The sequence below is a fragment of the Pinus tabuliformis genome, chromosome 8, assembly GCF_031772625.1.
Source record: "Pinus tabuliformis cultivar Carrire ecotype Pingquan chromosome 8, CPIR1, whole genome shotgun sequence".
Classification (NCBI taxonomy): Eukaryota; Viridiplantae; Streptophyta; class Pinopsida; order Pinales; family Pinaceae; genus Pinus; species Pinus tabuliformis.
The window spans coordinates 1,447,106,279-1,447,131,024 of record NC_142294.1 but is presented as its reverse complement, the minus strand read 5'-3'; the positions used below and the strand labels follow the sequence as shown (position 1 = coordinate 1,447,131,024).

The 24,746-nt window shown below is 37.4% G+C and overlaps 1 protein-coding gene across 1 annotated transcript; it reads right to left on the bottom strand.

Annotated features, from left to right (window-relative positions):
- Positions 1 to 1,313: 1,313 nt before the first annotated feature.
- Positions 1,314 to 8,644, bottom strand: LOC149241161 (uncharacterized). Its single transcript, XM_089370457.1, has 10 exons — positions 8,472 to 8,644; positions 8,363 to 8,386; positions 7,571 to 7,619; positions 6,672 to 6,753; positions 6,499 to 6,560; positions 5,372 to 6,320; positions 1,913 to 2,040; positions 1,623 to 1,700; positions 1,464 to 1,540; positions 1,314 to 1,362 (listed from the first exon to the last, which is right to left on the bottom strand). Exons 1-10 carry the CDS (start codon positions 8,642 to 8,644, stop codon positions 1,314 to 1,316), a joined length of 1,671 nt encoding a protein of 556 aa, XP_089226583.1.
- Positions 8,645 to 24,746: the final 16,102 nt, after the last annotated feature.

Below are 24,746 nucleotides of genomic sequence, written 5' to 3'. Positions count from 1 at the left end.
TATTGTATTTAAATCACATTTCCACTTGTTAAACACCATCCATTCATGCACCCGACATATAATGGAAAGGGCGTACACCTGGGTTGTTGCATGGCGACTCCCCTTCTGCCACACACCCTCTACCACATGTTGGCCACATGGAGTAAGGTGGGTAGCATTCTTGGGTTTTAGTGAATGATCCAGATTACTCGAGGTAATCGAATGGTTATCCCTAGACGTTCAAACCCTAACCCTTCATGAAGCACCCGACATTCGCAGTTTTATCAGCGTGTTTGTGGCGTTTGAGAACCAGGGCTCTCCAACTGCCTTCGGAACAAGAAGTTCGTTTAATATTTCCCCTGGACACTCGAACGAAATTCCACCCACTGCTCCCTAAAGGCTTCTACGGGAATAAGATCAGCTTTGCATGCGCAAAGACGACAGCGGGAGAGCTGGCCAAAAAACTGTTGTCTTTCGCTCTGAAATTGATAAACGAAGGGAAAACGGCTCTGAATGACTAGTATATGCGATCGGTGATAGATTTTATGGAATTGGAAGGGCTTTAGTTTCTCTTGAAAATCTCGTGTTCAATAGTCTTGCAAGGTGCAACAAGCACAAATTCAACAGCAAAGTGATAGCCTATTGCCTCAAAAACAGGTGGGTTATGACAATTAAGTTTGTCTCTGTTTCTTAATCAATGCAAAGATTCCACCAAGGTATGGCATGTTTTCTTATTCAATGCCCTATTCTGCTTTGGCTTCTTCTAGTTCAATTCAGAGGACGTTGTACCTGGGCTGAACCAAGCTTATGCCCTTCTTGGACAGGAATTCTCAGATCATTCACTGGAGTCAAAGGGGTTGGAGTCTTGGACTGAGTCTCCTTCCCAAAATTGGTTTGACATTTCCCTCTCCTACCCAACTCTTCCATTGTTAATAGGTAAGTATGCTAATCAGAGTCAGTGAAGAGAAATGGGAATGGCGGCCACCACTGTACTCTTTGGTGCTTTCAAGATAATGGTACAAGTTACTTATCATATAACAGGACATTGACCATACAGCTAAGAGCAATTGCTCTGCAATATTGTGTAATAAGCTAGGGTAATTTTATGCTACGGTTCTGTAGGACTTTAACAAATTTTTTTCCAGTACATAAATTAATTCAACATCAGTAACATCCTCTGCTATAAATAGTGCCAATTGTTATAATAAACTGAAACAGAGCAATAAGTGTTTCACAACAATTAATGTTTCGGTCCAATGTATTGTTTGTATATTCACACCAATAAAACACAAAATTACAATGCATTCCATGTTCAGTAACCTGAAACGATTTGTCTAATCCTTGATGAGGTATGAGTATGTTAGGTTAACGCACATACTCAGACTGCAGATGCCAAGAAAATACTTAATACAACCAGGAATCAGGAAAAAACTAGGAAAATGAGAGAGAATGGGATCAGAAAACCCATTTTTGAGAGCACTAACCTGAAATTTAAACAGAAGAATTCTGAGAACCTGGGAACCTGGGCAAACAATTTATGAACACGAAAATAGAGTTGTACCTGCCATAAAAAAACCCTTAAAAAAACCCATAAGAAAACACGAGAGAATGGGATCAGAAAACCCATCTTTGAGAGCACTGACCTGAAAATTAGGAACAATTTCTGAACAGTAAAACAGAGGTGTAAACAGTGTATACTTGAGCACCTGAGTGAACAATTTCTGAACCGTAAAACGGAGGTGTAAACAGTGTATACTGAATAACAGAGGGCTTGGTCGTGCACAACAGATTGCACAGCAAAAACGGGACACATTATTGCAGCAGTAAGTGGAAGAGCACAAAAACATTATTGCAGAGGGCGTGGAAGAGAACAGGAAGAGCAGAAAACGGACGGGACACGTTATTGCAGCATTAAGTGGAAGAGCACAAAAACATTATTGCAGAGGCCGTGGAAGAGAACAGGAAGAACAGAAAACGGACGGATATGGTTGAAGAAAACAGGAAGTTCTCCGAAATTGCTGAGAAGAAACAAAAATTGCACGACACATGTGAACAATTTGCCTGCTGAATGTGCACGCCAGCTGTCAAGCTTAGAAACAATAGGACGACGAAAGGCTCACTCAAAGGAAAGGAAGGCCTATCGGCCTAAATACTAGCAATTGTCCCAAAAGGTACAAAGAGAGGCCGATAGGATTATTAAATTAGAGTTGTTGAATTTCTCTAAAAGAGATATTGGTTCAAGCCTACAAGGAGCAAAGAGATTCGATGTTTGGAGTTCTATGCTATTTGGACATCATATTTCTTTAAATACAACGTAATTTTCTAGAAAAGTTCAAGCCCAATGCAGTTCTGCCACGCAAACAGTTCTGCCATGCAGACATACACTTAAATCGCTACTGGACTTATGATATTGACAAATTCAAAGTAAACTGGTATACAAGAGAATGTACCAAGCTAAACCACAAGTTACACATCTTCATACCTGAAAAAGTACATAACAATGGTCTGGAAAATCAATAGCGATATCATAATTGCTTTTCCTTCCATATACATACAATTGCTCCAAAGGCAAGGACAAGAAAATTTTCAGCTCTAGTGAGCACCAGTGGGTCACTAAAACGAGTGACCACGAGAAGAGACACAATTGTATTAATCCAAAGAAAATACAAAGTTGTTAATTAGAATTCTATTGTCAAACACTATTGTTCTCATAAGTAGTGTTTGTTATCACATGCGTTTACAATAGCTATTCAAGTTTCAATTTTATTAGATCAGTTAGAACTTGTTTTGGTTCACAATCAATATCTGCTATTCAACTATATGTGTTTTATGTTTTGCAGATAACATAAAGAACAAAATGGTAAACCTCATCCTCTCATCAATAATCACTATTAAGTTGTTTACATATTCTACTCTTTAGTGAGCCAATGAAGTGTAATTAAGATGGCCATCATTCCAATGTCAGCCAATGGAGTGTAATTTAGATGACCATCATTCCATTTCGAGTTACAGTGAGAAATATTATGTAAAATATTATATTGATAATAAAATGCATATAGAACCTAAGGACGTTGCCATTGTCCTAACTCAATAATCATAGACTCATCCGATAGAGATCAACCACAAGAATAATGTCAAGCTCTATCATCCAACAATAAGTTTTTCTTTTCAATTAACAAGCTACAAGTTCTTCGGCTGTCGCATAAAATATTAATTCAGGAGTTAAAGACACTAGGGCCATTATAGCTAAATATGCACCAAGTTTTAAGGCTTCACCTGCCCAGAATGTAAAAAGAAATGATACAATGCAGTACCAATGGATTCTTCAGCTAAAATTGGCCAGACTTTGATTAATTCACATAAACCTCGAACGATATCAATTGTTCAAAAGTTTTAAACATGCAAAGGAACACATCAGATACATCTAGTTCTTTGATCCTACATGTCCCATCCCCATCAATCTGTATTGAAATAGGCTTTCAACCAAGGCCAAGCTCATGTTTGTAATAGGGGCCACCAGAAGAGCTATTTGGGTCCTCCCTCTTATCAGAAACATGGCCCTGAAAACAACATCCAGACCACAACAACAATCAGATTCCATAGACACACAATTGTGGCCAGGTTGCAGGCTATCATGGCATGTGCAAACACAATTGAATAAAGAATTGCCCCACAAATAGCAGCTCCAATCATCCATACTGTAGGCAATCCCAGTACAGATACCCAATTAATGATTGCAGACATTAACACAAACATTAGGTCATTGAATCCTAGGATCAACAGACAGACCCAAATATATGTCACCACAAAGGCGTTTCCAGAGCTTGGGCAGCTGTTTAATCAACCTCTGTCATGAAGGCCTATTGCCTGCATAAATAGAGGCAACCGTATGGACCACTGCTGCTCTTGCCCACATTGAAAATGTGACTAGAAATGGCAGGCAGAGAGCATAAGAAATCATGGTCTCGGAGTGCTTGTGATATATGAGTTTGGTGAGATGGGCATCATGATCACAATATGAGAATAAACCCAGTGCTTGGATTTGTTGTAAGATTTTGGCTACAAGGAGGCGATCGAGAAGGGCTTGGGAGAGAACAATTACAGAAGAAACCGACTATAAAAGTAGAAAGGCAATTGAACTGAAGAAGGAAAGATGGTTCACAACAATCACTGCAGACTCCTTGAAGATACCCACTAAACTCAAGAGGAAGAAATTCTCAAAATTCCTTTGCTTTTTCCGAGCCATGGCAATTCCAGAAGTGATACACAGTTACTTTAATCTTCCAAACCATAACACCTGATAGAACCTACAGTAATCTCCACTCTGTGAACCCCTTAGCAGTTTGTGTGTATGGGTGTCAGAAATAGCAATGTCAATACAACTGAAAGAGAACTGATTTGAATTGTGAGAGCACGTGGGAATCCAAGAGCCCGCCTAATGAAGATGAGTTCCGTCTGGGCATTGATTAAGAAACAGAGACAAGCTTAATTGTCATAACCCACCTGTTTTTGAGGCAATAGGCTATCACTTTGCTGTCCGTGAGGAAATTAGTGTGGTTGATTAGACAGCCGCATTGTGTAAGCATTAATACCCAAAGAAATTATCCATTAAGCTAAGGGAATGGATAAGGTAAACATACAAAGACATCAACCAATGCTAGCGTGAGAAAGGACACTAATGAGGACCTGCACAATGAAGTGTACCTACAGGATAAAGCTTTAGGACGGTATTATTATTATGAGAAAGAAAAAGGAATATATTTTATTATTATTATTATCTAATTTTAAGCTTACTACAGAGCTAAACACCAAATTAGTGAATGAAACTCCCTTATTTGCTAAGTCTAAAAAAACATATATACTCTACCACAAGTTTTGAACCTGTGATCTTTTAAGAAAACACACATGCTCTAAAAAAACAAGTATTCTTAACCATTAAACCAACTCACACCTTTATATTTCTTGACCATAAAATAAATGGAAAAACCCTTTCATAAAAGTAAAAATAAAATGTATAATCATGTAAACTTAAAATATTTATTGTTCAATATTCCCATGGCCTTTACATCTATTTCATCAAAACGATGGAAAATCCTGTTGATGAAATAGACATCCCATTGTAATTATTACTGCGGCACAAGATACAAAGTTACACAACCCCGATACCCATATGTTGAAATGGTTGTACAAACTTAACTATGAATACATGAGCGATGACCAACCAGATCTGGAACTGAACTGGATCGAACCCACAAAATACATCATGAACTAAACCGAATATCGCCCATAATACTATAATCATATAAGTTTCCTACACAAACACCCACCCTCATATGATCCATAGATATATTTATTCGCCTTTCCACACCCATTACCTATTCTTCAGCCTTACCCTCAACCTCGGCCTTCTCTTCAGCAGGAGCTGCTTCAGCGGGCTTAACAATCTCTTCCTTAGCTTCTTTAGCGGCCGGGCCAGATTCCTCCTTGGGTTTTTCCACTTGCTCGGATTCCGCCGGGGCCGATTCTGCTTCAGGCTCCGATGCAGGCGGCGTTACAGTCGATTCCTCTGCAGATATCTCGACTGTGGTGGGGAGTTCATTGACTATTTTCTCGGCCGCGGGAACCTCCTCAGCGGGACTGGAGACAGGAACTTCTTCTTCAGTGGCTTTTTCGCTCGTGGGTTCGATCTTGGTAACCTTCTCTTTGGGGCTCTCAACTTGTTTCAGAAACTGTGATCTTGTTGCACTTGTCCCTGCTGTGTCTTCATCTTTGATGGGCACAAGTTTATGCTTCATCCCATCTTTGTAAACCTTGTAATAATTTTCCTTTCTGTAATGTACCACATCCCTGTCATACTGCCATGGCCTGCCTAGCAGTATGTCACATACATTCATCGAAATTATATCACAAATGACCTTATCCATATATTCGTCGATATGAAACTCCACTTCGCATTGCTCATCTACCAGCAACTCATGGCCTTCTTGCAGGCATGACATTCTGTAAGGGGTGGGGTGTTTCAACCGCTTCAACACCAACTTTTCCACCATCTCTCTGGCCACCAAGTTATTTGTCATTCCACTGTCAATAATCAGCGTACAGGGCTGACCGCATGACATACAACGCGTCTGAAACAAAGTGTTCCGCTGAGTTGGTTCAGCTATTTCTTCGACTAACGGTAACATACAAACCCTCGGAAACCGCTGAGTTTGTTCAGCTGTTTCTTCGACTGGTTTGGACAATACCGTGTTAAAAAATAGGGCTTTCCCTGTGTCTGGAGCATTCTCTGCTTCTTGGCGAGGTGCGACATAAGAAATAACAGACAACCCGCAACCTGGAACCTGCACAAACAAAAAAAACCATCACGGGATTACCCCATACTCGCTAAAGCCTTCGATCTATGCAACTGAAGTTTGGATCCATAGATCTTGATACAGAACAATCAATCAGAATGATGAAAACAAATTTGATAGTGAACATCAAATGGCAATGCCAACATGCAGAGCTTCACTGATTTACCTTAACAACTTCCATACCGTACCAATTCAGGATCTTTATACAAGATGACCACGAACTTGGATCTGCTGATTCAAACGGGAATTCAATCAATCGGATGGGAAGCTTCAAAAGCTTTATGCTACAAGCAAAGATACACTTCTTCAATAGAAGAGTAATGAAAATGTTGAAAATACCTCCGCGAAATCCGTCGCCATGGTAAAAAGTGCGGTGATGCTCGTTTCGCAAAATGAGCGCGTGGGAATCCAGGACATCTGACTGTCATTATGACACTTTCTAAAATTATTGGCAAGTTGCCATTGGCGTGTTTATTTTGAAATAAATCGTATTTTACGGCTAAAAACAGTGAAAACGTACCGGCGTTAATTTTAAAACCTGATTGGTAGCCTATGTAATATGTCAAAATCCAACATAAATTTTTGGAAATACAAGGCCAAGTTTCAAAATTTTAGGTGCTCGAGGGCTTATTGATGATTCTAAATCCATTTCCATCATTAAAGAAAAATGGTCAGATTCCAATGAGAAAATAGTCATCTAGGCATAGTAGTGGCCTACCTAGACAAGTCTCATTAGGTAAACATTTTGACTTGGTCAAAAATAAGAATAAAATAAAATTAATAGGTATAATTGTTAATTGAAAGATTTTGGGTATGTCAAATTAGATAAAAATAGAAATAAAATTTTAAAGATAACGATTATAATTATAATTATTAATAATTAAACCAGCTCAGATCTATTTTAACCTCAGATTTATAAGGGCCGAGAGGGATCTTTCTAACTCCAAACCTTTCCTAATGCTTTGCACCTAGAGAGATTTGGTTGCTTAAGAAGGATCTAGGCTGATTTTCATAACTTATTTTCATTCAAATTAAAAGAAAATGTTCTTGCTTTTAATAATAACTTCTTGTAGTATACTTTTAATATATTCATCTTTATAAATATTTATATTTTTAATACTTATATATTTCTTTATGTTATTTATATTTATATTTTTATGTTTATATATGTTTAAATTATTTTATTTTATTTTATTGGTTTTAAACTAATTAATTAAGAAGGTTCTAGGCTGGTTTACCTTATGAGAAATTACAATCTCAAAGATAATTGAATTGTCATGACAATTCCTACATACAAAAAGATGTTAAAACATAGAATAGTTAAGCAACATCATTTTAAACATTGAATCAATGCATTGCAAAATACATTTAAAAGAAAATTCACAATCTTGCTCAAAACATAGGAATACATTTAAAAAAAAATCACAATCTTGCTCAAAATACAAGTCTAAAAATATCGAAGCATATATTAATTTAGCATAATCATATAAATTAAAGGGTTCATCAACGTTACGGAGTTGTCTTTAGTGCGACCTTTTGGACTTTCTGGTGTCGGTGGAAAAATTTGAGGTGAAATCTTGATTTGTGTTATTTAAACTAGTTTTTTTCACTGTATATATGGATTCAGCACTCTAGAAAACCCCGCGGCACTTCGATTGCATAATATTACCCATAAAGCTTGTGATTTCAATAAATTCCTGCCAGATTTTAAAGAAATTACACCGGAAAAACCCACAATAAAAACTTCCAAAAAAATCACACTAAAAAAACTCTCTTATTTACGTAAACATTTATAATTTAAAAACTTTTTATAAACTCTAGATTTATTCTTAAATTATTAAATCTACATTATTTATAATACTTTTTAATTAAAAAAAAAAAAAAAAAATTCTAATAAGCATGGACCATGCCTATGGGAAACACACGCTGATAACTTTCTCCACGGGAAATGGGGAAACAGACTTCCTTCTTGGCAAGAGCTAACCAGCCTGCCATAGGGCATTAAATGCCCGTATGGAGGCGGCCTTTACCATGCATGTCGATGCTCTTCATGCCTGCATCCATCATCCATCCATCGTTTATCCAGCAGCAGGACGGCCAATCGCATCATGCATTTTTCGGGAACATGGGACCCACCACCTCCGAGCTGGTAGCACAGCGTCCATTTTCAAACCAGCGCTCGCGCCAAAAGAGCGATTTGCTCCATTCGCGCTCCCGTCGAAGCTGCTCTGCCTCTGCAACCCCTCTCGATCCCGCTCACAGTGCTCACTCACCCACCTCGCAGGTCCGCTCACGGTGCTCAATCCCGGCATTCTGTGCGCCCCTAGGCGTAAGGCAAATTAACCTCTGTGCTTAGAGAAAATTCGGCCGAATTTATGAATTTATGCACGCTGGGAAAAACCCTTCGACTTGTCAGAATTGAACTGTTCGAACCCTATGAAACCAGTCGATGGTTTTCACAAGAATCTTGTTTATGAATTTCCATTTTCAGATGAAAATTGTTTATGAATTTCACTGTAGCATAAACAATTAAATTCAAAATAAAAAAATGGAGAAAGATTATAATACGTGGTTTTTTAACGGAAGATGTAGTTTTCCTTTACCAAGGCCATAATTGATTTCAATGGATAAGTTTAAAAACTAGCCAAACCTCGCAGGTCTGCTCAGGCTGTGCGCCCCCAGGCGTAAGGTGAACTGCACAGTGAATAAATAGTACCAAAGATTGCAATTTAAAGTTCGCTAGAGTGTATATATACAATGTTTAAGGTGAATTACACAGTGTATATACATAGTGCTTAAGATTCTCCTTATTTATGTATGACAAGTTTGTTTCAGATTTACAGTTTTAATACAAACATTTGAAATATAAAATTCGCCACAGCAAATATCACAAGTTTGTTTGAGACTTACAGGTTGAAGACGAACATTTATTACAAGTCTGTTTACAATTTAAAGTTCGCAGCTGTGATTGTAAAGTACTTAAGGTCGACTGCACAGTGTTAATAGCATAATTAACAATGTCGAGTAGAGTATAAAACATAAAATTATTCCTAATGGAGATCATTTAAAAATTTGAACACCCTGAAGTAGAATAAGAAAAACGGTATATGGGACTGAAGCAATGCCTAATTTTTTTAGCAATCAACTACATACACTCTGCAACAAAAGAGAAAGGACTCATTTACCAAAGCATTACTACAGATGGAATAGCAAGCTTAAGAAAGTTTGTAATGTCATATAAAGCTTCCCTTGAGAAGGATGTCCATGTCTTCTTGCATGCAGGGGAAAATTTAACATAAATTGATAGAAGTGCCACATTTACCCAGTTGGAAATGTTGTTTGCAAGCGCAACCGCTTTATTACCTAATCCAACTTTGAATACCAATGCCCAACAAACAGGGACATGAAAACAAAGAGTTATTGAACTGCTTAACATCATCGGTAAGACAACACCTTGTGATTGAAGAAATTTCACAAGGGGTTGAAGAACCGCAGAAGCAAACAAGCTAGGAATCAACCATCTTGCAAATTTCCCTGCTTCAAAAGATATTAAAGGGTCTTGGTCAAGGGCTACAAGAAGGTGTCCCATATATGCCCATAACACAGCAATTGGTATGCTCACGCAAAAGAGAACAAAAATTCCTCTCTGCAGTTGAATCCCAAGCAAATGATATTGCTTTGCTCCATATGCCTGTCCACAAAGTGTCTCCAATGCACCTGCCATCCCCATCTGTTCATAGACACGAGTAACAAAAGGATATCTGATCAGTCTAACGTTGAGGACTATTGAAATTTGAAAGATCCATTTCTCACTTCCAACCTAATGAAGTGTATTAACTTACATATCATTCTCCAAACAAAATATCAAACCTAATAAGTTTGTACTTCAAGCAACTACAAGTTAAAAACTGTATTAAGGGTCACTTTTCACTTACAAGATAAAATTGTATTAATGATCACTTTTCACTGCCAAGTAATTGAGATGGATTCATGTACACTTTTTAAGTTTTCTGCAGGTATTCAAGGAGGCTGTTAAGCATGCTGCTATGCGCTAAGCATACAGTAAAGAAAAGCTCCTTATTTATGTCACTTTAAATGATTGTTCCATAATGCAGGAGCATCTAATTTGGAAAGAAAGAAGAGTATTAATGTTATTATTAGTTGAGCATGTAGAATATAAAAGTAGTGGTACGCTATCCTTGTAGGTAGGAGAATCTTGGATAGTTTTAGTGATAATATGAATTTCAAATTTCTCTAAGCTCTTATGTGTTGTTGGGGAAGAAAGGGAATTGTTCTTTCTTTTTTCTTGTTTGTGGATGGTATTGTCATGCACTCTGAACGTTGTTTCAGTTGTTGCTTTGGCAACCCCTGGCTGTGCCACCTTCATGGTATCAAAGCAGTGGACAAGATGGCCGATAGAATAATTTCAGTATGGCAGTGGAAAGAAGCAAGGAGTGGAAATCGATGAGTGGACACCTGCGAGTTACTTCATAGATTGGAAACATTTAGCACACATGATTTGACTTTCTAGATATTGCTTCTTGTTGATGGTGATCTGGATAAGCATAGGAGTGTTCTCTCTATTTGGAACCCTCCACCCAATGAAATCCCTCTTTCAATATGTGAGCAATAGCTCTGGAAAACACTAACAGTGAACTGCAATTGGAATCGCTGGATATAACAATGTTTTTGAAAATGTAACAGGAAAAACCATTTTCTAGGGTTTATTTAGTCAATCTTACTAAAAGATGATATTTTGAAGGACTTAGAATCCTTGATATCATGACAAGGTTTGTCTTAAATGATTCATTTCTTCTTGTCATGCTACATCCTCATTTTCATGAGCATACATGCATTATTAACTCTTTATGCCCAAAGTCTTATCACTGATATTTGATTTTCTGTTATTTTTCAAGGATGTGCATTCAAACTTGAGGTAGCATAAAAATAATCAATTTCAATCAGGATATTTTGTCATATTAAAGAATTCCAACATGAATCTATTTTGTTGTTGTCACTATGTAGTGCTTCTAAGCTCACGGAATGGTGGAAAAGTGGACACTGTGCATTGAAGTATCACGCCGCCCAAATCCGGGTCGAGCATCTTTAAAATTTTTCCTTCACAATGGGGCAAAAAATCATGTGGTTTATAGAATATGGGAAGTGCAGGGAAAGACAACCAATAACAAAGCATACTACATTACACTTGTTGCGGGTTAAAAGAGGCAAAACGCAATGGGGTGAATTACATAACAGTGCTGACAAACTCAGATTTAATCTGTAATCACATGGAAGGCATCTACAATGTTCGTGCAGACAATTTGAAGCCCCTCTACAGAGAGGCAAAAATCTGGAGTGCACGATTTAATTCTTTTACGATAAAGCACCTTGCGGAGATCCATAAAATGTCTACTGATCTAATGGTTGGAGCAATCTCAAGTGTAGATGCAGGTGCCAGAGATGATTCAGGATCAGCGTTCATTCCACTGGCAAACATTGATCAGCATCAGTATAGGTCTCGACTATGTGTATACACCACGGTTGTCATTTTTCTTGGGATTCTCATACTGTGGTTCTTTCACTAAAGAACTCGTTAATGTACTTTTTTTTTTTTTCGTTTTGTAATATCATTCACCTTAGATGTCCACTCATGTTATAACTGAATTCATTTGTCCAATTATATACATTATATTTGAGGTGAACTAATTATTCTTAACCTACTAGTGGTTCAACGAAGATTATTGTAGCTTCGTTTGAATTTAATTTTAATTTCAAGTTTCAGATGCTACCTCTTTAATACCGTCTTGATTTCCACCTGGATGGATGCCATGGGAATAAATGAAAGTAACAAAATAGGGTTATTTACATCTGGTTTGTTGGTTTTCACAACATTTAAGAAGTAAAAGTCATTTCTGATGCAAACCCTAGCTATATCCATATCTATATGATGACAAGCCGGAAATAGTTGATGCATGATCTAATGTGAGATGAAGAATTTCATACCATGAAACCCTCCTAGGAACATTGATGCATAATAATGACAAACTCTAACCTAGTATGAAGTGAATTTTCTTAGGTACATGGTTTGCCCTAGAATGATGCAATGTACGCATATATCAATGAAGCCCTACATGCCCATGATGCCTTTGAAGATGCCATAATCTTAATAAATAAAGAACACAAGTGAAGAAACACTCATCTTTCAAAATTGCCTAAAAGATTAAAAATATGGAGTCCCTAAACTTTGTCAAAATCATAATGATAAATTCTGCTTCAAAAAGCTTAATCCCCCATTTTCTTGACATTTGTTTTTCTTGACATGTCCCTTGTTCATCACACCTACACTAATCTTCCAACTAGGACACCTTTCTTACATGAACAAGAAATGCTCTAGAGTCTAGTGTCCCATGTTTCCAGCACCGAAACCAAAAACTAAGGCTTTGGAATTTGCAAGAATGACACCAACAATAACAACTAGAAAGTTAAAGCATAATGCCCCATAATATTGGCCATCTCGTTACCATAGGTCTAACTCAGCTAATGGCCATAGCTCATCGTCTAATCAAGAACACTCACTATTGACTTTACACTAGAATCAACGGTGATGTGCGACCATAAAAGTATGCCATAAACCATAACAGGGAAGTGCATCATCACCATCCATATTCATCAAAGTGTAACGAAGAAATATGTAACAAAATACCATGCTTATTAACATATACACAACAACTACAAGAATCCTGATGGAACAGAGTAGTTTATCAAACATTTAGAACAATGCTCCATTCAGTATCCACACAATATGGCAAGAACCCTTCAATAGCATGCCAAAACTAATCAATGTTACCACTTGTAACAACCCAAAACTAGCAACAACCCTAAACTGTTCAGAGCTCAAGTACTTGAACACCACTACCTGCTCAATGGAAATTTAGGTAACCTTTACAGCGTTCCGTTACCTTGATGTACATGCATCTTTCACATCCAAACTAGTAAGTAAAGCAGAGTCGTTTTCAAAGAAACGTTACAATGAGTTCGAAGCTCTCTTAAGACATCCAAGTTTAAAATGAATATCACTTTACATTTGACCAAGTCAAATAATATATCTAAAATGGGGATTAATAACTCACCGACCAAGTCAAATAATATATCTAAAAGGAGGATTACTCGTTGTACCATATAATTCATATTTAGATCCTGTGTAATGCATAAAGAGGTGGAATACTATGTTATGGAGCCCATGTACTATTATCACAAGCATCACTTTCATTTATATCAAGGTGTCAAGGTTATTTCTATATTATATGTTAATTAGAGTCTAGCAGTGAGAAGCTTGATTAATTCGTATATCCTGAAGCCTTATGAATAACTGTATAGCTATGTTTCTATAGAGATGTCAAATTGGTTGTGTGAATGACCTAGAGATGGCCTATGCTCATGGTTTTTTGGAGCCAAGGCTAGTTTACGTATGACATCACTATGTTTTCACAATCATAACAGATTATATCAGTTCATTTACTAAATGAACTAAATTATGGTGCATCCAGAAACCAAATTAGTGTGATATTAGAAATTTTATTCATTAGATTTTAAATCCAGAATGTTTCAGTGTAATGGCTTCTAGACCTATTTTCACAATCATAACAGATTAAATCAGTTCATTTACTAAATGAATTAAATTATGGTGCACCCAGAGACCAGATTAGTATGATATTAGAGCTTTTGTTCATTAGATTTAAATCCAATGTAATGCTTTCTGGACCCTCTTTGGTATATGGGTTGTTATCTATGTAATGTCCATAATAATTGCAACTTTTACAATAATATTGTCTTTCCTCCTCCTCACTGATTGAAGAATAAGGATCCATTAAGCTGCCAATATCCTCCATAGACAAGATAACCGCTTAGCTGTATAGCTAGTTACACAGATCAAACTTTACAAAAAAAAACTCGTTGAAAAACCATGGTGCTTTACAAGCCTTATCTTCCCAAGCATATACTAAAAGAATACAATTTTGTATAAATATAGTGAAATATGCTACAAATTACAATGACATTTGAAAAACTCCATCACAAACTCTACTTTCCAAAGCAATGGGCGTCTCACTTGGAGGAGGCTCACAACACAAATAGCCATGGAACTGCTATTATAGCTTTGTTCCGAAGAATAGATAACTCTTGATACATAATATAGCCGAAAAGGTATAACAGTAACCAGATCGTTCTGCAGGAAAGTGATCTAAGGTTAGACTTCACATCTGAAAACAAATCTAATATATTCTTAGTGTGAACAGGACTTTATTAGTTATGACTTCCACCTGTTGCACCTTGTCACCATCCTATACGAACTAGCTGACTCCCTGATTAGAGACTCTGTGAGATGGCTTTCCAAACAACCTTGGAAAGGCTGATTTTATTCACTTTCATGGACATCAAAAGACAACTATAACTGCAAGGAGATGATGATTCTGCCATAAAAAATTAATAATTAGCTCAAGATTGCGGTCGATTGCCATGCAAACTGCTAGGTGATGCCTGGCGATTAAGTTCCTGGAAACATGAAGCACAAAACAATTTAGAGAACTGATATTGTAGCATGTACTCTTTTCTTGAGTTTAAGTGTTGTTTGAGAATTCTAGGGGCAGCTGCAAACTTTCAAAATTTTGAGTGCATTCTTTAACTCAAAAATTCAAGAACAGAAAAAGCCCAAAGCAGAAAAATATCAAGGTTAAATGTCACAATTTGGAATGAGCTTGATTAGCATACCTCTAAAAAACGCAGGTGTCTAGGTTGTGTATAGGTTGACTTCACAATGGTTTCCCACTTTGGGTCAGCAATGGATGCCTCTAGACCTTGTTGCTGCTTTCCAAGAGGACTTCGTAATCATGATAACCTTGACATTTGTGAATTTGGTGAGGGAGTCCAAGGCATGGCACGCCAAAGCCATGACTCAAAAGGAGACTTGGGTAGTGGAGGGAAGGGTGGAGGTGGTGAACCACTAGCAGAAGCATTACTTTCAGATTTTGCATTTGGAGGAACCGAAGATTTGTTCTCAACCAATATTTCAACACACTTGGTGGAAATACGCAGAGGCCAACCCTCCATCACAGGAACATCATTTATGTTTTTGTTTCCTACACAGACAATGTTTTGTTCCTTGCTATCTGAGTCATTATGCACACAGATTGCTCTTTCTGAACAATAGGGTTGTTCAGCTTTCAGACTTATAGGAACAATACTAGTATCAGCAGGCTCAAATTGCTTTGGTTTTAGAACATCACTCTCTTTACGTACTTCTAGTGAGTTCATGGCACCTATAAGATGGGTTTCAGAAACAAAAATTCCTTGTTTACTCTCACTATCAGGTCCTCTGACATCAAAATTTGATTTGTTTCCTTTCGCCACCTCATCATAATGGCAATTGTTTGATTCCTCCCCTGAAAGGAAGGCTACGAAGGATTTTAGTTGCGATAACAAACATGAAATCATAAATCATCTTTCAAAGCAACACTATCCAATCCTAGCATGGTTCAAACAATCTGCAAGGCGAGATCAGTTTCAACTGTCACTGAATTTTGGGTAGTTGGGTTATTGGCCATAACACCGTTAGGATCATTTGGGTTCTTTTCATTCCAATAAATATTCTGGCACAAAAACCCAACTGATTAGAAAACTTACTTGGCATAACTGAACGACCAACCCCTCCCCATGATGATGGCAATGCTTTTCAACAGAATTAAATTGTAGTCAGAGAACACAGTGTTCTAAGCTAACTTAGAAGTTAGAACCACCATTCCCTATTTGATCTAATCCAAAATCTCCACATACACTAACAGTTTACAGTTCCAAGGCCATTAAACATGCAGGGAAACCGAGCAAAAAGGGCAACTTCAAATGGGTAGAAATGGAAATGTAAATAGTAAGTCAGCAAGCATGGATCCTTGGGCCTGTGATCTGTAACTCCCAATGTTTAAGCAAGAAATATCATTATGGAGGCCTGGGAAGTGATGAAAAATGGTCAAAATGAAAAAGAATTCAAAAGAAATATGGGGAAACTCACCTTTTTCAAACAATGTGGGGTAATCCTGACCTGCAGACCATAATTCATGGAGGAACCCACTTGCTTCTTCCATTGCTTCACCCCACCTTCCTACTCATTTCTCTCCTCGTCTTGGTTCACTCTCGATCTGATACCCCTTTTTAGACGGCCTCCTCCCCTATATATTCTCTCTGCTACACTTGCTTCAATGCATTTTTAGAGAACTGAAACGCTGTTATATTCACATTGGGCAGATGGGTATACCATTTCTGGCTCCTTTTCACTGTCTTTTCATATTTTTCTATTTTCTATGTTGACTGGAGTGTTTTCAATGCAGGCACGTTCTGTAGAAATTTATGTGCAGGTGAAGTGCAATGCGCCTTAAGATAATTAATGTTACTCTGTTCTGTAGAAATTTATGTGCAAGTGAAGTGCAACGAGCCTTAAGATAATTAATGTTAAATGTTGTAGGTTCTGTTTGAGTTCAATCCTATTGCTCCGTGTTGAATGGCCCTTAGTTTGAATTATATTAACAAAACTGCTCCACAATCGTATGCAAAAAGATGATGTGAGAATAAAAAATAAATTTATCCCAAGTTCTTGAGCTTGCAGCCTAATGGGAAATTGCTAAAGGCATATTTTTGAGGACCATTGTCGTCCATTTCACTTGGGGTAACTGATAACGAGATGAACTGTGGTTTGAAGAGCATTTGGAAGGCTTGTGAGGCTGTTAAGATTTTTCTTTCCTAGAAGGATTAGTTTCTCAAATATGGCATGTCATTTAATGATCACTAGCTATGGTGGTCCCCTCTTGTGAAGTTTGAGGGCAAGCTACTGTTCGAGTCTCCCTAGGTCTCAGCCTTAAGTCTTTTCAAGAAAGGCATTAACTCAACCAATGAATTGTGTAGATTGCTTGCTCTAACACCCTTTGTTTGAGCCAAAATTTTTGGCCTCCTAGCCATTGCCAACCAAAAAATGGACAGGCTAGGAATTGGACTAAACTTTGTCTCCAAACAAAGTATTAGATGGTATACTATTTTGCAAGAAGAGAGAGAATTTTTTGCGTATGGTCATTTTAAATTAGAGGATGCCAATAAGTTTAGAAGGGAAGTAATGGCTGAAGGGGTTTAGATTCCTTCTTCACCATATGTGGACTGTCTCCTAATGGCAGAATTGGATCTCTCTAAATAAGATGGAAGAGACAATACACCTACTATGTGGCCATGGACGACCAAGGAAAATGTTGGATGACGAAATTTGGTGAAGCAGGAATACCTCTATAACTAAGTTGCATGATATGGGGAAATGGAAACCTGAATTTGAAACGGAAATGTGATGGAAATGTGACCCCTCAAATTAGTAAACAGTGAAATTTTCAGTTTTAACATTATGGTTTAGAATATAGATTCATGATTTAAAAGATACCTTTTTATTTCAGATCCAAAATTCTGGTCACGCAGTTTTTACTCCAAAAGTAATAAGCAATAAGATACTTTTTTCAGCCCCACTGAAATGTATTTTAGGCGTGTTTCAGCCGTGTTTTGGAGTTTTTGTACCGAAATGTGGCTGATATGCTGGGGGTACATTTCCTGCAACATAGCTCTACAATAATTGTTTTTATCCTGCTAGGTCCATCCTTCCTTCATGAGTCATGACACATTGGACTTGAAAGACATAGCATTGAGTATGCATAGATGGGTTCCAACTCCACAATTTTCAATCATTTCCAGACACCAAAGGACTGACTTTGAGCATGTCAATAATTTTCACCAATTTTCACAAAAGACAAATTTTCACTGAAATTCATTTTGTATTAAAGCAGCATGCCAAAATAACATCTACAGTAATGAGACAGCCTGATATATAAGAGTTCCAATTCTGCCTTTATGTACAATACACTATACTGTTATCCAAAAAGGATGTATCAAGCTTATAGTAGCAAAAAGGCAAATAACCATTTTCTGGAGTTTGTCAGAGTTCAACCAACATTTACACTGAGATTTTATATGCTTTGAGTTCAACAAAAAGATTTCAATAGCTCAATACGATAACCGTACAAAATTGAAATTACATAATGTTGTACATATTCAAAAACATGTTCATCCCATCATGCACACAACATGTTCTTGGATCAGGAGAGCCCTTTATAGGTTATGCCCATATTATATCCAGGAATACTCATCAACTCGAATATTTGTCATCTTGCCATTGATTGCTAGCACTTTGATTGTTCTCTTCACTCGTCATTTCCTGTAAAACAAATTGAGAAGAATGTTGTCAAATGTTTTTGGTTAATCCATCACAAAACAAATTACAAATATAGGTTCACTTAAAATTTAAATAGAGATTTTCATTCACACAAAATTTCATTCATGAAAGTTATAACATTTTCATCAACCAACTTTTCTTACCATAAAGTTTGAAGGCATGTAAGTAGATTGTCCCTTCTCTGTATATGGAGCAACTGTAGGTAAATTTTTGATTGGAAGTGTGTAATAGTTGTGTAGTTCCAGGGCAATGGATTAAACCCATATCTGCTTCCTTTTGAAGTGTATTGCTTATGAAGGTGTCAAAATTGTCCTAACTCCACAATATTAGTATGAAAAGTTAGTGCTGCTATAAGATGATGTTATAATGTCTGATTTCACAGTGGCTTTGACTGATTTCCATTTATCCCGCAGTTCCTGCAGTTCCATACTAGAGGGAAAAACAATTGGCTCTTGTAACATCTCCAGTTGTGGCTATACTGAAAGGTATCCCTAGCTTGTGTTCAGAAATTATTGCTCCAAAATGCCATTTTAAAATATACTTCTAGGCAGACATGACAAGGTTTTCTAGACTGAAATATTACTGTAATGATGCATATTTTATTATATGTGTTGTTAGTAGAGATGATGGGATTTGTTTAGGTGTTGGTGGGTGGTAGAAACAAACTTTCTATCTTGAATTCATTTCATGCACACATAAGAAAATTGAGTCCACAACAGCAGAAATTTTACACTGGCAATAGAGAGTGAACCACTAAGATGCATGTGTATTTTGAAAAATAGGCAAGTCAGTTACATAGATAGGCAAGTTAGTTAGAGATCAATGAGGATAATGTTTTGTACATCGTTGAGAACATCAACGTTGCAGATAAATTTAGAAATACCCCAGTGAAATGTTTTCGAACTCAGAGTTTTGTTAAATTTAGAAATACCCGAGTGAAATGTTTTTGAAGAGAGTTTCATCAGCTATTTGAGCGTTGGGGTGTGACTGAATTTATGTGGAGCAGAAAGGTTAATGTCAAACAATTGATCTCTTTCCTCACTATTAGATTCTAGGACATTTCCAAAATCTGCAATTCACTCCTAACTATCTGGTTTTTGGATATTTTTGGAATTTCCAAGGATGTTTTTAGAAATTTCCAGAATTTGCAATTCATTCGTGATTATCAAATTCTTGGATATTTTCAGAATTTCTAATGATGTCTTTGGGACATTTTATATTTGGATTGCAAATTTTTAAAATATCTGGGAATCTGGAAAGCAACCAGGTAAATCTTTGCACTTTGATGTTGAGAGACATACTGTTGTGCTTTCCGGGTTGTTCATCCTAGATGTTTTCAGAATCTGCAATTCAAAATGTAAATTGTTTGACTTCTCTGGGATATTTCTAGAATCTGCAATTCAAAATGTAAATTGTTTGACTTTGCTGCTGTCCATCCTAGATGTTAGCAGAATCTACAATCCAAAACATAAATTTTTTAGCTTGGTTGCTGTCCATTCTGGATGTTCGCAGAAGCTGCAGTACAAAACATAAATTGTTTGACTTTGCTGCTGTCCACTGCTTTATTCACAATGACAAGCTCCTCATAAAGGCTCCACGTGGTTTCTCCCAATGTTGATACTTCACCAAGTATGGTTTCCTTAAGTTCTTCCAAAAATATACCTATGCGGGAGCTGCGTTCTGGACCTCTGCTTGAAGTTGTTCAATTTCTTGCCTCACAACCTGTAAGTTCTTTACCAACTAGTTGTTCTAGGCCATCAGATACTCCGTGTTTGACTTGGTAGCACCTGCGAAGGCCAAGTCAGCTACGAAAATGGCATTTAGATTCCTTCTAGTGTCTCTCACAAACACCCTTTCTCTGATGAATGCAGGAGATGTGAGATCATCTGGAAAATGTTTCTTCCTTGTTTGTACAATCTTCTTCTAGAGCTTGTTGTAAGTCAGATTGTATGTATCCATGATCGGACCCTCATCAAGAGGAACAATTTCCTCTTCCTTGCTTGGAGGTTTCTATGTTGTCAGAGGAGGGGGACACTAAATGGTGTTCTGTTGAGTGCTCGACATCAGATCAACATCTTGGTTCAACGACTCCGGCTCCACCTCCATGTCTTGAATCACAATCAACTCCTTAATTTATTGAGTGATCTCCTTGTCCTGCAATTGTTTTCTCTCCTCTCCTAGTAGTTGGTTATGTTCGTGTTCCTCTACTTGTTATAGTGCTTCTTCTTCTTCCTCTATTCTTTGCCTTTCTTCTTCTTCTTATCTCTGACTTTCTTCTTCCAATCTCCTTTCCTCTTGTTCTCCCCCCTGCTTCATCTCTTCCTCCTTGTTCCTTTGTTTCCTCCTATTTTTTGTTGCTATAGTTGCTTTTAGGATGATTGGATCTGCTTTCATCTTGCGAATTTTCTCTTCCAATGGTCTATGTGGCACTTTCTTTTTTCCCCTTTCGCACACTAGGTTGTGCCTTTCTGCCGGTACTGCCTCTGGAGTGACTTCCTTTTGTGGAGTAACCTATGATGTTCCTGTGAAGTTGACTGGTTCATGGGACTTGGAGGAATTATAACAATTCTTCATCTCCTCCTCCTCGGGCCTGTGAAATGTCCCACTTGGCCATTGAAAATGAATCCTTGAATAGTGGTCCTTACAAACATTTATGGGATTGACGTATTGAATTCCAAACAATTGAATGTGATTTTATCTATCTCCTTGCCTTCTGTGTCTGCAACTTTCAAATTCTTGATTTCGTATAATTCGATTTGCAAAGGAAGATCCTGCCAATTTGTTTTCTTCTTCTCGTGCAAAACTGTTGATAACCTTGTGGAATTATGGTAAGCAACTTCTTGCATGACTAACTTATCAATGGCATACATCAGTAGAAGATGTGGGAACTTCTGTCCACCAAACACTCTGAGGAAAGTGCCATCTGGTGAGGCAAACTAATCTGTTATTTTTGACACTGCTTCCATTTCCCCACGTGACATGCAGGGTTGTTCTTCCTCAAATATTAATTTGTAAAATGGAATGAGGAAGAAATCAATACGGTTTTCCATTACTCATTTGTGGTTGTACTCTGAAGGAAACTTACAATAAATGTGCACGATAGGCTCTCTTGGTGTCTAGGTCCAATTCATGCCAGAAAATGAATTGTGAGCACATATTGCATCCAATAGATATACAGACATGTAGAATATGGCTTGCTTGCCCTTGGGAGGATTTTGGGCATTAGCTACATGGATCTTCAACTATTGAGCCAACAAGTCTAACCAATTGAATGGTTTTACTTTGTTCATAATATGATTTAGCAAGAACACCTTCCCAGAATTTGCAATTCAAAACTTTTGGGTGTTGTCTCATGACCCCAAAATTTTGTTCACACCATGAATTTCTGGACAAAATCTTGTGAGAAAATTTTGGGGAAATCTGTGGGAGTGTTTAAATCATTGTTTTGATGGCGGAAATGGATTGGCACCATAAAAAAAAAGGCTTGGACACAGGCTGCTAAATATTGCACTGATATAACTATTATGATGATTGATGTTTGCATTGTCTGCAAGTTTAAAGAAATAAACTAATACCTCTTTGGCCAAGTGGGCATAATATAATGCAACTGACATGCTGACATGTTGCTCTACTACTAAGTTACATGCCCCCTTCAGGAATGACGCCCTTAATGGTTCAATTGAAGATAGGGATTGCTACCTCTAACCCCTGTTTTGCAAACCAATTTTTGGCTCCAGTTTCCTAGCTGCATTGAGCCTACCTGATCTGATACTGGACTAGGAGTTGAACCCAAAATTTTGCCTTCACCAATGGCCTGCTCTGCCACTAAGATACATGCCCCTTTCATAGTAGACAGTGGCACCTTTAAAGATTCAATATAAAGGTGTAAATTCTTTTTTGTTTTTGGGTTCCTTTCAATTAATAGTCCTGGTTTTATTTGTCTCTGGCTTCATTTGAATATTATCAATGTTCTGACACCCCCACTTATCAAGTGTCATAAGCCATTTATATAATCCTTTCATAATTTTGTTGTGTGTACAGAGTATTGAGAGCCAGCTTCCATTTCTATTTACCAAGAGTAAAAAGCCATCTCTATTTCTTGGATTAGCTTTGTCAATTTTGTTATTAACATATGTAGTCAACCACGTTCTATTTCTTGGATTAGTTTTGTCAGTTTTGTTATTAACATATTTAGTAAACCACGTTCCGGTAGAGGCGTCCATAACGAAGTAACTTGCTACACACTCGGAAAAAACTATTTTTTAAACTTGCGTTTAAAATTTAAAGGCATTAATAGTGTGAACTATAGTATATTTAATAGTCCAGATTTCAATTTTGTTTTTGAGTTCATTTGAATATTGGTCAACCAAGTCCTGTCAACAAGCTATTGAGCTTTTAAACTAGTTTAAGGGTTCCCATTTGGGTTTCAAATATAATGGAAAATGTTGTCGAGAAGTGTCTGTTGGTCAAATCTAGCTTGGCTTAAAAATGTTGAATTGTTGTTGTTAAAAACTAAATCAATTGAAAGTAAATCTCACATTTGATTCTGGAAAATTATACATTCCATGGAAAATGTTGCCAAGAGTTGATTGTCGGTTGGTCAAATCTAGCCCAGCTTAAAAATGCTGAATTGTAAAACAAGATTTGCTGTTGTTAAAAACTATTTGGATGTATCACCTGGATCTATATCAATTGAAAGTAAAACTCACATTTGATCAAATGCTGATTAAAGATTCAATATAAAGGTTTTATTTAACAGATCTTATGTTGCCATGATTGCCACATGCCACTTGTATTTTCAAATCTAATTTATCTATGTCAATTGAAATCAAAATATGGCCAGTTTTTAAACTTATCCATTGAAATCAATTATGGCTTTGGTAAAGGAAAACTACATCTTTCGTTAAAAAACCACGTATTATAATATTTCTCCATTTTTGAATTTTGAATTTAATTGTTTATGCTATAGTGAAATTCATAAACAATTTTCATCTGAAAATGGAAATTCATAAACAAATTTCCTGTGAAAACCATCGACTGGTTTCATAGGGTTCGAACAGTTCAATTCTGACAAGCCGAAGGGTTTTTCCCAGCGTGCATAAATTCATAAATTCGTTTGAAATTTCTATAAGCACAGAGGTTAATTTACCTCACGCTTGAGGGCGCATAGAATGCCGGGATTGAGCACCGTGAGTGGACCTGCGAGGTGGGTGAGCGAGCACTGTGAGTGCGGGTGGGGTATGCTCGAGACGGGTTGCAGAGGCAGAGCAGCTTCGACGGGAGCATGAATGGAGCAAATGGCTCTTTTGGCACGAGCGTTGGTTTGAAAATGGGACGGTGCCAGCTCGGAGGTGGTGGGTCCCGCGTTCCCGGAAAAGGCATGATGCGATGGGCCGTCCTGCTGCCGGATAAACGATGGATGGACGATGGATGCGGGCATGAAGAGCATCAACATGCATGGTAAAGGCCGCCTCCATACGAGCATTTAATGCCCTATGGCAGGCTGGTTAGCTCTTGCCATACGATGTGTTCACAACGACGCATGTGGCCAGCTAGCCTGGACAACGCGTGGAGTGGACCCACTGACCAACTATTTTACTTTAGTAATTATTCCAATGACAGTTTTCTAGTTTGTTTAGTGCCTCTGGACAGTTAAATATTTGCTATTATTTCTGGTGAATGAACCTGCCCTGACGCGCACACAAAGTGAGAAACTTTATGACATGGCAACCTTTCCCATGCCATGTCATATTCAAATCTGGTTCTCCGTCCACGTCAGCTGAGGGAATCTTATGCTGTTTCTATTCATAGTTTGGTTGGTCAAAATGCTTTTGATGGACCTGTAACAAATTGCAGATGAGATTGGCTTAACTGAAGTGTAGACTATGCAGATCATTCCATGGAGTTTGATTATAATAATATAAAGGTGATGTGATAATGGACCTATATCATATCATTAAGTAAGGTTGGTGGGAATTGTCCACAAGTAGGAATAAGTGCCAACTTGTCTTTGTTGGTCTAGTCATTCCCCCACATAAAAAGAGACATGGAGGGAAAGGAGAAATATCAAATTCACAATTAAATCCACCATTATTATATTTTGGATA